The sequence below is a fragment of the Talpa europaea genome (genome assembly GCF_964194135.1).
Source record: "Talpa europaea genome assembly, chromosome: 10".
NCBI lineage: Eukaryota > Metazoa > Chordata > Mammalia > Eulipotyphla > Talpidae > Talpa > Talpa europaea.
The window spans coordinates 56,470,800-56,485,100 of NC_140077.1; the positions used below are offsets into that span (position 1 = coordinate 56,470,800).

At 33.7% G+C, this 14,301-nt stretch overlaps 1 protein-coding gene across 1 annotated transcript in view; it reads left to right on the plus strand.

The window, feature by feature from the left end:
- Positions 1 to 14,301, plus strand: part of PCDH15 (protocadherin related 15) — a gene marked incomplete at both ends in the record, with an annotated part of 665,703 nt that overhangs the window by 357,217 nt on the left and 294,185 nt on the right. The window contains one exon of the mRNA XM_084244834.1: positions 8,805 to 9,011. Coding sequence (XP_084100960.1) covers positions 8,805 to 9,011 — 207 coding nt within the window. The remainder of the gene's footprint in view (positions 1 to 8,804; positions 9,012 to 14,301) is intronic.

Genomic DNA, 14,301 nt, shown 5'->3' on the forward strand with positions numbered 1-14,301 from the left:
TAAGCAGAGATAATTATTTTTCTTATTGAAAGGTATATAGTAGCTTTGAGAATTCATGTTTTTATTACAATAACATATAAACAAAAAGAACATATTCTTCAAGTGAAGATAATATAAACTTCATTTTATTAAAAAATATCCCCTAAGTGGTTAAGTTTTTCAATGTTATTTTTGCCATATTATAAACACTTTGGGGTGTATTATCTCTATTCTGTATAATGATTTTTTTTTTGTCAAACCAAATATATTTACAACCAGCAATGTATTATTTTGATGGATTTATATTATAAATAACTCAGTTCTAAAATATACAACACAATTCTTTGTATTTGATTTGATGTTGTTATGGCTTTGTAAGTTACTTTAATAATTGTCACCAATAAGCATGCTACCAAATTCTCAATTCATTATTTAATTTTTAGAGTATTAAGCTTTCAATAAAGAAAGCTCCTGTAGGTTTTAAGGCAATACAATTTTGTAGAAAGTGTCAGGAAACAATGTGATGCATTTAATTTTAATTATTAATTAGTTGGTATTATTAATGTGATCTTTGACCTAAAGAATACTGTCCTGTCACAGCTATTTCTCCCTAAGACATTCCAAAAGAAAAATACATGTACATAGAACAAAAATGCAACTTTTTCCTAGTGACTGGAGTTTTGGCCCCACAGTCCTATTACAGTGTTCATGAGATAAGCAGGATGCTGTAGAGAAATCCCTTGTATAAGTAAGTTTCCTTATCTCTTATTTCCAAACCTCAGGTTCAAACTGAAATTTGAAACTTTGCTTAAAGGTGAAAACCAGTAACAATCGCTTAGGTAAGAAGCTAGGGGAAAGGTGACCTAAATTGTTCAACTTAGGTTTTTGTTCTCTGTGTGTAATAGCTGCTTTCAAGCCTATCTGAAGAATTCAAAATATCAGACACAGTTGAGTCCCATAGGACCATTGATTGAAAGTATAAGTGTCATGCGCTGTGTTTTTTTTTTTTTGTCAAAAGTAGATTTTAGGAATTCTACCCTCTGAATTGGGATTCCCAGCTGATTTTCAGTACACTAAAGTTTGAGAGCTAGCCATATATTAAATTATGCGAAAGCCTGGTTAGGCAAGGTAAAATATCATTAAGGACATATACAAATAAGTGGACTGAGATCCTGACTGAACCCCAAGAATTCTTAATTCAGGTGAGAAGGCATTGGAGAAGTAGAGATTTAGAAATCACAATGTTGAGAAACTCTGGTGGAGAAAGGGCTGAGTCTACTTTTGTAGGCTGCCTTTGAAAAGACAAGCATCTGTAATACTTGAGTATTTTCATAATTTGAGTATCTTTAATAATTTTTTAAAGACACTTCCTAGATAAGCCATTACTACTGTAGCATTTGGACTTCAGTGATCATAAACTATACAGTGTGGTGGGAGAGGAAGGGATTACCTGTCAGCACATTTGAGAATACAAGTTCATAACATTATTTTTGGTAACATATTTTTAGATACTACTTAATCACCAAAAAGTGTACAGCTACCTGAGTTTTGACAGAGTGAAGTGCTCAGTTACATTGAGACAAAAGATATGTTATGCCTATCCCAGATGTTTGTCACTCTTTCAACTCACAACCCCTCACATATACTCAAGAATTCCTACTATATGATTCTAACAATATATGAGGCTTTGTTTTTACATATGAAAACAAGTGTAATTGGGCAAACTTTTAATATTTTTAATTATTAACTTTTGTGTGCCCACCCTTTTTAAAAGGTGGCAATTTAGCAGGTGTATGTTCCACAATGATATAATTGTGAAAGAACTCAGTACATGTATTGTCTTATATAAGGAAACTTAGAGACTTTTATAAACATTAGCTTTCAAAGACATCCCTTTGAATCTCAAGACAACCATATCTAAATATCTGTTAGAAAATTATGAACTAATAATATTGTTAATGTTGAAAGGTTAACAAAATATATTTTAATAATCTAAGTTAACAAAGAACATTAATTGAATGTAATTCTAATTAAAAAAAGAAACTGAGTATAATTTAAGCTTCCAGTAAAATTCCCCGAAGTAAACACTGTTAAACACTCTTCATTGTCTACTGAAGAGTTGAAGTTAAAATGTGAAATAAAGGGATAAAGAGCTATGTATGAACTTTTGGTAACTTGATGGACTGTCAATTTTTCAGAATCAGCTTCCTGGAAAGATAATTAGCCTGAATTTTGCTAAGAAGAGCAACCTTTAGAAATGACAACCTTTGTATACTGAAGACTTGTATATTGAGGGCTTTAATTAAGAGGAAGTTAGCAAGGGGTGTGGTGTCTAAGAAAGGGACATGGAAGTAAAGAAATTTCAATTATGCAAGTATACATATCCTATGCCAATTACTGGTAACACTGATTTTGTTCAGAACTTTGTTATCTATTTTTACTTTATACATGTATGATGTAATGTCTTGTCTAAGTACTAATAACCTTGTATACAGTGAAGTCGCTTCTCTTTGCCCTTCTCTCAGGCAGCTGTTCCTTTTGTAAATTTTAAAATATTAAGATAATAGTGAAATAAAAAAAGTTGCTTTCAGCAAGGTCTGTATTACTGCCACTAGATGATTTGCTTATGTGGTGAATTTTGCCTCCTTTATTTATTTATTTATTTGGATCAAGATTTGCAAAAATTGCACTTGAAGAAGTTAACATAAGGTTAAATGAAGGGCCTCCCCGGTGGTGCAGCAGTTGAGCGCTGGGTTGCGAAGCTGCCCAAAGCCTCTGCGGTGCCGGTTCGATCCCTGGCTGCTCCCTGGCCACCAGAGGAGGGTCCCACATGGCATGCAGACCTCTCCTGCTGCCCGCTGCTCCCCTCAGCAGTGTACTTCTGTCCTTCTGCCTGCTCTGCTCCCCACTCTGGCTCTGGTGAATTCTCTCACCCTCCCGCGCTTCTGACTGTACCCAGTGCTTGTATAAATAAATAAATAAATCTTTAAAATAAAAAGGTTAAATGAAGATTTCCCTATAGTACTTTTCTTTTTTTTATTATAGTCCCCAAAATTCTCCCTATTGTACTTTTCTATCACACAGGATTCAGTATTATTTTCATCAGGGCATGATGAAATGAGAGGTTAAATTTATAGGTCCACATAGTTACATAAATACCCCTATCTTAGAATCCCAAATTAGTCAGTAACTTTAGTTAGAGAACTTACCAGTTCCAGGAGGATGGAATTGTCCCCAATCATATAAATGGCTGGATTTGTCAGTATTCTTATTGCTTATATTTCCTAGAAAACAAAGATGACCTGTTATCTAAAAGCAACATAATCATACACACATACACACACATATCTTGATATGTATAAAAATATATGCACACACATATATACACGTATGTGTATATATATACACATATGTATAATAGCTATACACATGTGTATAATAGCTATATAATATCACCTATAAGTATATTTAATAGTGCAATGATATAATTTTTCGAATCTATTTATTTTAATTGATGTAATTTTGGGATACCCACATCAGGTATTGCTACTGTAATATATCCCCAGGGACAGTATAATTTCTTATAAAACATAATATCTATATAATAATAGAGATGTTTATAAAGAAAAGTAATTGACTTCATAAACCAAGATTTTATTTTTATTTTAAACATTATAATACAGGAAAGTGTAAATGTTTATAGGGATCAAAATGTGGTTTCACCTTTTTATTTTTTTTATTTTTTTATTATTTTTTTTTTAATAGAGGCATGTTTTCTTTATTTGTTTGTTTGTTTTGTTTATACATGCACTGGGTACAGTCAGAAGCGCGGGAGGGTGAGAGAATTCACCAGAGCCAGAGTGGGGAGCAGAGCAGGCAGAAGGTCCGAAGTACACTGCTGAGGGGAGCAGCGGGCGACAGGAGAGGTCTGCGCGCCATGTGGGACTCTCCTCTGGTGGCCGGGGAGCAGCCGGGGATCGAACCGGCGCCGCAGAGGCTTTGGGCAGCTTCGCAACCCAGCGCTCAACCGCTGCGCCACTGGGGAGGCCCTGGTTTCACCTTTTTAGTTATAATAATGTTAATGCTTGAATAAAACAGGACCATATTTGAATACACTGATAGGGACCTTTTTTATCTTAAATTTACTGACATGGGGTCTTTGTTGTCATATAAATTCCATTAATTATATGTTATCAACTGAGAAGATGGGAACTAAAATTGTGAGTTTTAAAAAAAGTCACTCTTTCCCCATCCATTACCTGAAGCAAGGTGTTTTCTGTAAATTCTTTTTTAAATAACAACATTACAACTGTCATTGAGCAAGCCATTTCCTTGCTAGGCATATTTGTAAGTATTTTGAATATATCATGTTACACAGTTATCACAAGATTAATAAGGTGTTTTGTATATTATCATTTACTTGACTCAGGGAGGATAAGGGTCTTTCAGGGGTGCTGAAGTGGTTGGATATAGATAGGAAGATAGACATGGATTGCTCTCTTTAAGTCAATTTTCACAGTAGCATTGTTTGCTTTTGCAGTAATATGTGACTTCACTGCCAAAAGTGGATTCACTCATTATTTATTTATGACCTACTCCATGCTAGGGACTTGTTATAAGCTCTAAAAACCAACATTAACAACATAGTCACATGTCCTTTATTTCTTGAAAATTATATTTCATGGAAGAATTCTGACAATAAGCAACAAAATAAATATACAAATTATGGAATATTTTATGTATTAAGTGCTATAAAATAGCACAATGTATTAGGAATTGTAGTGTGGGAATATAAATGAGGTGATCAATGTGGATTATGTGGAAAAGGAATTTGTACCATGCTTGCCCAACATTCAAAATAGAGGCCACTGTCACTATTAAGTTTCTGAGGCTAGAATATGCATTGTTTTTGGTGGAACATCAGAATGGCATTATGAAAATAAAGTGTGTTGAGTAAGAAAGAAATCAATGTGATAAAAATATGAGATCAGATCATGTATGGCCTATGATAAATTGGAAATATTTGGGTATTTTTTCAAAAAAGATTTATTTATGCATCCAAGAACTGGAGTGTAGGCCAGAGGTTGGTGGGGTGGTGAGAGGATTCACCAGAGACAGAGTGGGGAGCAAAACAGAAGGATTGGCTGAGATACACTGCTGAGGGGAGCAGCAGGCGAGACAGGAGAGATCTTCTGCACCATGTGGGTTAGCTCCCTTGCCTGGGATAGAACTCATACTGCAGTGGTTGCCAATAGCTTCATTGTGCTGAGACTTAACCCCTTATACCACCAGGGAACCCCATAAATTGGGGGATTTAATGAGAGATGTAACATGATCTAGCTGTTACTCAAAATCACAGGGCTGCAATCTTGAGAATGAGATTTTGGCAAGGATAGAAGTTGATAGACATGTGGGGCCTCCCTGGTGGTGCAGCAGTTGAGTGCTGGGTTGCGAAGCTGCCCGCGGCCTCTGCGGCGCCAGTTCGATCCCCGGCTGCTCCCCGGCCACCAGAGGAGGGTCCACACATGGCGCAAAGACCTCTCCTGCCGCCTGCTGCTCCCCTCAGCAGTGTACTTCGGTCCTTCTGCCTGCTCTGCTCCCCGCTCTGGCTCTGGTGAATTCTCTCACCCTCCCGCGCTTCTCACTGTACCCAGTGCAACCAACCAACCAACCAAACAAACAAATAAATAAATAAATAAATAAATAAATAAATAAATAAAAAAGAAGTTGATAGACATGTTAAAATAATCCAGATGACAAACAATGGAAGATTGTATCAAGGTGATGCCAAAATAGGAGATTAGAAGTTATTAGTTATTGAATACATTTTGAAGGTAATCAATAAAATTTACTCATAGATTAGATATGAAATGTGAAAAGAGGCAAAGAATAAAGGTGACTCTAAGGTCCTAATCCTGAGCAACTGAATTAATAGTGCTGATATTTAAATGTAAAAGATTTATGAAGCATTTTTGTAGAGGTATTTATTAGATGCCCAGGTACTTATTCCATACAGAGTTGTATGTTGATCCTGGAATTCCAAAGAAGTGGTTGGAAGGTTTGCATGTTAATTTTAAAGGTAAGGGGGGTTAGATTTTTGCAGAGATCTAACTTGAATTTCATTTCCATTTTCACTGGCTTATTTTGATTTCTTCATGAAAATAATGTTTTTCCAGGCCTCATGCTGGCAGTATAAATTAACACTATATGAAACTAAATGTAACTGTAATATTCATTCATTTTTCTATATTTTTTTTGTGTTGTTTTATCATCACCATTCATAAATTGTTTACTTGTGTATATTTATTGGATTAAGGGGGTGGATTATAAGATTGTAACTTGTCATAGAATTATTAGTATGTCTAGGATATTACAATCATTAGATACAAAAAAAAATAAAATGTTCTGTTGAGAATGAATAGCATATCTGAACTGATTATACTTTAATCAGATCAAGGTCAATGGATTGGAACGCCACAGGAACCAATTTGTTTCATCTAGTGTAAAAGTGATGTTTTCTAATCATAGTAATCTCTCACCATGGGGAGCCTTGTCCAGAAAGCCTACTGCATGTGATACAAGGTACACCTGGAAGAATATCTATGACTCAGCACAGATTAATCACTACAGCTGACTACATAAAGAGTTTTTCATGTAGTTTTCCCACATATGGTTTATGTGGGAAGAAGGATATATTATTCCAGAAAAGACTACATATTTCAATATTATTCTCCTCAGTGCAGAGAATGGGTTCATAAACATATTATGCCATGGACCACTTTGTCAATCTGCTCTCAAATGAAAATTTAAATGTTTAAAATAAACTAGACAATATTACAAAGGCAGTGTGTAATATTGACTTACCAAAATAAAAAAAAAAAAACTAAAAAGTAGTTTATAAATCAGTGCTTTATATAAAAATCACAATGGGTTTATTAGAAACCATACTATAAAATTAATAATCAGTCTAGTGATATTTCAAAATGTCTACAATATTAATAATAGGAAATGAAAATATACAGTGATTTTTGGGGGTACGAAGTCACTAGAACTGCAACGGTGTGATTTGTTACCTATAGTCTTCTTTGATTAAAATGCTGTCACACGCAGAAACATCAATTCCAAAGAACACCTGCACCCCTATGTTTATAGCAGCACTGTTTACAATAGCTAAGCTTTGGAAACAACCCAAATGCCCAAAAATAGATGACTGGATCAAGAAGATGTGGTACATATATACCATGGAATATTACTCAGCATTCAAAAAAGATAAACACATGCAATTTGCTGCAACATGGATGGCGCTGGAAGGGATCATGCTCAGCGAAATAAGCCAAAAAGAAAAAGAAAAATACCGGATGGCCTCACTCATAGCAGGAATCTAGAAAACTTAAATAAGGGACCAGGAAAATGAATAACTATAAGAAAGTGAAAATCAAAATCAACAAAAAACTATGAACCAGAGACACTTTTAGGGGGGCGGGGGCGGGAGGGGAGGGATTGGGGTCAGAATGGGGGGCTGCAATTGTATGGGGAATATAACAATAAAATTTATAAAAAAAAAAAATAAAATGCTGTCACAGTTAGAATGAAGTGAAAAATTATCTTCTAGTAGTCCAAGTTCTAGCCTCTGAGTTGAACAATTTGAGGTAGTTATCTGAACTACTTTTAAACTTTGATGGCAAAATTGTCACTATTTCATCTAGGAAGGGTTAACTCTCAGTGCTACCATACTATCACCACTATGGACTGAGTTCGATCCCTAGCCAGGGAGCTAACCCACAGGGCACAGCTGACGTCTCCTGTCTTGCTGACTGCTCTGCTCAACAGTGCATTTCAGTGGATTCACCTGTTCTGCTCCCCATTCTGTCTCTGGTGAATCTTCTCACCTACTGAACCTCTAGCCTACAACACAGTTCTATGCATAAATAAAAAAATGACAGATAATTTGAACCTATTTTAATAAACATGTACTTTTGTATCATTTCTCTTAAATTTTGAAGACTCTCTAGAAATCAGTAGTTATATGATTTCTTAAATAAATCTTTTATAATTTTGTATGGTAAGATACATTTTAAAACACAGAAAATCATATGTTGGTGCTTCCCCATTCACAACATTGATCATCTGGGCGCTTCCTAAAAAATGTTTAGAAATGTAAATTTTAGCAATATTTTTTTAAACTGAAGTGGAGGAAAAATTAAGAAAAAAGTCCTTAATGTATAATTATTAATTTTACTTGAAGAACACTTTTGTAAATATTTGTAATTCCATAGCTACTATAAATATTTCATTTGTATTATCTCAGTTCTTTACATGATGCTTTTGAGTACTTTCCATGGGCAACAAATGTAGTGATAATATATATTATAAGTTAAAAATTATTTGTGGATTTCATCATTAAGGTACGATAAAAGGACATTAAGGAAATTAAACATAAAGGAAATTAACACAAATAAAAACACTGAGTTATGAATTTTTTCCACTTTTATTTAAATGCTTTGATAGCAATTCACTTAAATGTCTTTTAAATTTTCTAATTATCTGTAAGCATGTTTTTCTTCAGCAATAGGCAATGACAAATCAATTGCTGTGTTTTTTTTTTCTTAAGTTGATACTGTGTTTGAGTAGACAAAACCAAAGAGTCTAGGGCCTCTCTGGATTTCCATTTATTTCCTCATTTATATTTTCTAAAGGTCTTTCAAGTTTATAGCAATTATTCCACAATGATATCAATTCAAAAGAGAATCCTTATATTTTATCAAGTAAAACAAAAATTCCAATTGATCCCATAACCTATGTTAACTTTTTTCTATTCTTTCTAGGCTGAACAGGACAACGGTCATCCTCTTCCTGCCTTTGCCAGTCTACATATTGAAATATTGGATGAAAACAATCAGAGCCCGTATTTTACAATGCCTAGCTATCAAGGGTATATCCTAGAATCTGCCCCAGTGGGAGCAACCATTTCTGACAGTCTCGATTTGACCACTCCTCTAAAAATTGTAGCTCTGGACAAAGATGTAGAAGATGTAAGTGATATATAATTTTTCTCTTATTTTGTTAACACATTTTTGTTATATTTATATCAACAGGAAAGATTACATGACATGGTTATGGTAGATGTAAAATAGAGAACAAAGTCAGTATGAGTATCTTTTTTATTTCAATTCTGTGTCATGGAATTGAATATTTTGCATCTTTGTTCATTTTTTGTACAATGATTGATTTGTCCTCTCAGGTATACTTTCCATAAAATTCCCACTGCCAGGTCACCTGTAAACCATCACCCTAGTCTCCTGTGCTCTTCCAGCCTATTTTAATCCTTCTTCCTCCCCATTCCCTGCTGAATTTCTCAGATTTATAGTTGCCTGCTAGTTTTGCCTTTTTTTTTTTCTCCCTGATCCCTTATTTAGTCACCCTATATATATTTTTAAAAGTATTTTTGAATTCAGAAACTTCATTTTTAGTTTAGAGATATTCAGCATAAGGAAGAAAGTGAATGTTTTACTTGGAGTTTGCTTCATTATTAATAAGGGTTGAAAGTTATTTAACTATTGATGGGGAAAAATAATGCCATCATAAAATAAATATCAAAAATCATGGAAATAGCCCTTGAATGTAATTTTGGGGGACTTCTAGCCTGATGAGATTATTAAAGAAAATGGAGAACATTTACAATCCCACTTCTTTTTGTGTCTGATTTTTCTGGTACTGAGACTACCTGAGTGGGAAATGTTCCAGGCTGGCAGAGTATTTCACCTCCTTAGCCAGAATAATTGTTATAAAGAGTTGACAGAAAATCCATACCATGCCAGTAAGAGTCCTTCCAGGAATAAAAAGGATGGTGGTGGGGGTAGGAGGAACTAGATTTGGAAGACTTCGGCATCATATATTAAATAAGTGGCAATAAATCTGTAGCCATTGTAGCCATGTGTGCTTGCACTACAGAGATAGCCCTTTATCTGTGGGAGAGTATGAAGTCTGACTAGATACAAAGATAAGAGTTCTGCTGAGTCTATAAGGCCCACAGAGCTATGATAATATTGTCCAAGATATATTTTTAAACATATTTTGAATTTAATTTCTGTCCATTTTAAGTTAAAAAGTCCAACTCAGCAATTTATCCCTCTGCCACAGCAGTCAGACAGAACTTTCTGTGATAATGGGAATTTCTGTAGTTACACTGTCTAGTACAATAGCTGCTGGTCATATATAATTGTACAACATTTGAAATGTGACTACACTGAAAACAGGAATTTAACAATTTAATTTTAATTAAGTTTGCATAGTCATGTGTTGCTAAAACTTGGACATCATGGCTGTAGAAAATCTCCTAGATGTCATTATGTGGAGCTTTATCATCAGTTTAATAAATTAAGCAGGCATTTTCAGAATTTTTTTTGCTCTTTTTGTTAAAATTTTATAATTCTTAGCACAGGCTGTGACAACTTTCATGTGTACTCCACTTCTCACCAGATATTTTCTTTTACTCATATCTAATTTGCTTTCTTCTCTCATCCCATTGTTTTTATCCATCTTTAGTCTCTCCCATTTTTTTTTCTCATTTTATGTTTTAAAAGTAGCTAGCATTGAGTTCTTAGTACCTGAGGACAATTAGTAAATGCTTCACATTGCATTGATTCTGTTAAATTTCACAGCAAATATATGCAAATTCCCATTCTGAAGAAGGGAAAAATGGGTAATTTAAATGTTATTCTCTCATCCTAGAGTTAGTAAATGGTGGAGCTCATTCTGTAACCAAGGTTCACAAGTAACAAAGTCCTTGAGTTTAAAGTCTAGTCTAGAAGCCCCTCTTAAATCTTAGTTCTTTTGACAGTAGTCTATATTAGCTGATCGACATTGTAGGCTTTCTTTCTAGAAAAGGGAATGTACTTACACAATTTCACATCACAGTTCATGGGATTTAGAGATACTCTGAAGCTTAATGGGTTTCGTTAGGTACAGATAAAAACTCTTCATTTAGTGAATCCTTGCTAGAAAATATATATAACATTTTTAATCAGTTGTATCCAAGCTAAATTAATATATGGTGTAGGCTTGGTGATGTCCCACACATTTTGGTGTAGATTTTATTTCATTTTTAAAATTTGAATGCATAATCATACATGTATTGTCAATCTGGAAATTTTTTAAAGATTATGTATACAAGAACTGGGGTGTAAGCCAGAGGTGCGGGGGGTGTCGGGGTGAGAGGATTCACCAGAGAGATTGGGAAGCACAACAGGCAGATCTATTGAAATACACTGTTGGGGGGGAGAGCAGTGTGCAAGACAGGAGAGGTCTGCTGTACCATGTGGGATTCTCCCTGGCTGGCTGGGCATCAAACTGGTGTTTTAGTGGCTGGCGATAGCTTGATAGCATAGTGTTGTCTTTATACCCTGTGCCACCGGATAGGCCCCAATTCAGAAATTTATAATAGACATGGAGACTGTGATTACCAAAAACTAAATTCTAAAAAATTACTAAATTTAAAAAAACATGAAGTTGTAGATTTTCCATAACAACTTTTATTTCTTTGCACTGGCCCTGTGCATTTGTATTATTTAATGGTTTTATATTAAGCTCTATGCTTTGCTTATATAGATTTTTATCTGGATTACTACACAATTTAAAATTAAAAATGTTACATTTGTGTTCTAGGATATTTTGTAAAAGGCAGTGATAAACAAGATATTGCCAATGTGGGATCCTGTGTCTAAAATATTGGAGAACATTATCTGAAATTCTGCATTTAGAGGTTATTAACGCCATTAGCCTATTTAATTCTCAGATGATTCTAAGCAGTAGGGCAACATGTTATGGTCCTTGGCAGTTTGCTTTGGAGCTGGTTAGAGAATTTTTACAAATTTCTTCACTGAGCCTCACATCGCCCCGTTTATTCAGTCATCTATATGTTTTGTAAAAATGTCAAGTAATTATAAAATGTGTATCTACCTATCCTCTTCCTAAAATTATCTAGTGAGTGGTTGCCAATAGGTGCCCAGAAAGTGAACGTTAAATCCTTTAAGGAAAAAGGATTCTAAAATTTCACAAATAGCTTCTATAAAACCATAATTTACATAAAAAAGAACATTAGAAATTATTCCAATTTCTTAAACTATTTGACATATTGTCTTTTAAACCCATTCCTTATGAATTGATATAGAAACCTAATAGTCATCCTGGACTTTTTTTGACTCAAAACAACTAAGAAATCTTTGAGTTCTTCCTGTGCTGTCCTCAGAATATTCCTTGACTCACTACTCCCCATTCGTTTTACATTAACCACTTTCCTATTTTTTATTTAAATAATTTCCTGATCCCCTTGCTTCCATTTTTTCTTACTCAAATCCATATTACTCAGCCACATTTTTTCAAAAGCTCAAATCTTATTATATCATATTTTGTTTAATATGAGGACCTCTATTTCTCTATAGAAGAAAATATCTGTTTATGTATATTGACTTTCTGCTATTTAATACAGCACCATTTCTTTGAACCTGAACTTCATTTTCTGCATTTGTAGTTTCCTGCATTTGTCAAGCTGATCCTTACCTAATTAATTTTGCTACATTTTTTCATATTTGGATGTCTTTTATGTCCCATTATACAAGCTGGCTTGGATGACCTTTGCTCGGTATTTAGAATTCATTCCAGAATATTTTCCAGACTATTCATTCCCTAAATTGAGTTGCATATTTTTCCTAGGTGCATTTCTCTAATGTTAACCTTCCAACTTTGTAGCATGTGTATTTCTCCTCATTGAATTTAAATCCTTTAAAGATAGGTCATACATCTTGTTAATTCTTAAATCCTGAAGATCTAAAACAATTCCCCAAACTTAGTAAGTTCTAGTATTTTTTTGTTATTACCTTTTTTATTATTTTTATTTTTATATTTTTTATTTTTTATATATTTTTATATTTTTTATAAATTTTATAAATTTTTATAAATTTATAAATAATGTTTTTATTTTTTTTATTTTTATATTCCCCAAACAATTGCGACCCACACCCCCCATAGAATGTCTCTGGTGCATAGTTGTTTGTTGATTTTGATTTTTACTTTCTTATAGTTATTCATTTTCCTGGTCCCTTATTTAAGTTTTCTAGATTCCTGCTATGAGTGAGACCATCCAGTATTTTTCTTTTTTCTTTCTGGCTTATTTTGCTGAGTATAAGCCCTTCCAGCGCCATACATGTTGCTGCAATTTGCATGTGTTTATCTTTTTTGAATGCTGAATTAAAATTAAAAATGAAGTAATAAATTCAGAAAGAAAAATGTTTGAAGATGGATATATGACCTTCCAGATCATCTCTTCCTTCATGTCATTCATCCTTTATTTTTAAGAGATAAACTAGTTCTATGCTAGTTATTTAAAGAAATTTTCAAGACCCTTTTATTTCACAGTTACAGATTTTACTACATGGCAAATTCTTGCTGATGTTGAATCATACTTAATAAATTAATCAGCATAGGGATGCAGGTTTTAAGAAAGAAATCAGAGACATAACCCCTCCTATAGGTGTCACCAATAGAAGCAGAGATTGAGCATCAGGCTTCAAAAGGGAAGTTGTCACTGCAAGAGTAGTTTCTCCTGAAATGCTTCAAGAACACCTATGTCAAAAGACAAATGACAAAGAGTAGTTTCATTTGGAACTACTCGTCCAAAAATAAATTTGTATTTCTTCCTTCAATTAAATGGAATGTAAGACAGGTTTAAGAAATATTAACAAAAATTGGTGAGTTGTGTTTTTAGCAGTGTAGACTTCCAGTCAGAAGGAATCTTAAGGGTCACAATGAAACTGAAAAAAAAACCCAAAAAACCCATGTATAGTAATGTTCCCTTTCTATAGATATACAGCTACCAGCATATATCATCTATCTGAATCACATTTATGTTTTTCAAGTACCTCATATTTTTAAAATAATCCAAAATATAATTACAACAGGTAATAATATGATTTTTAGTTGTCATGTAGAGATCACTGGGTTTCAGTGTGGATCCAATTAAAATTGATTATTATATGCTGGTTACTAAAAAATAGCAGAGAGTAATAGTTAACATGGCAGGCATTTAATCTGTAAAAAGACGATTCACTTATTATCATCCCATGTCATTGCACATCCTTGTGTAAAATGTTATTGCTTCAAAATAAAGATAACTTTGAATTTTAATATAAGGTACTATAAAAGTAAGAGTATTGTAATGCTCTCATATATATGTGTTGATGTGGCAGGATTCTAAGAAAACAGTATACTTTGGGAAAAGTTGTTTAAGTGAACTGAAAAATGTGTGCCTTTTTAAGCTGGCATATT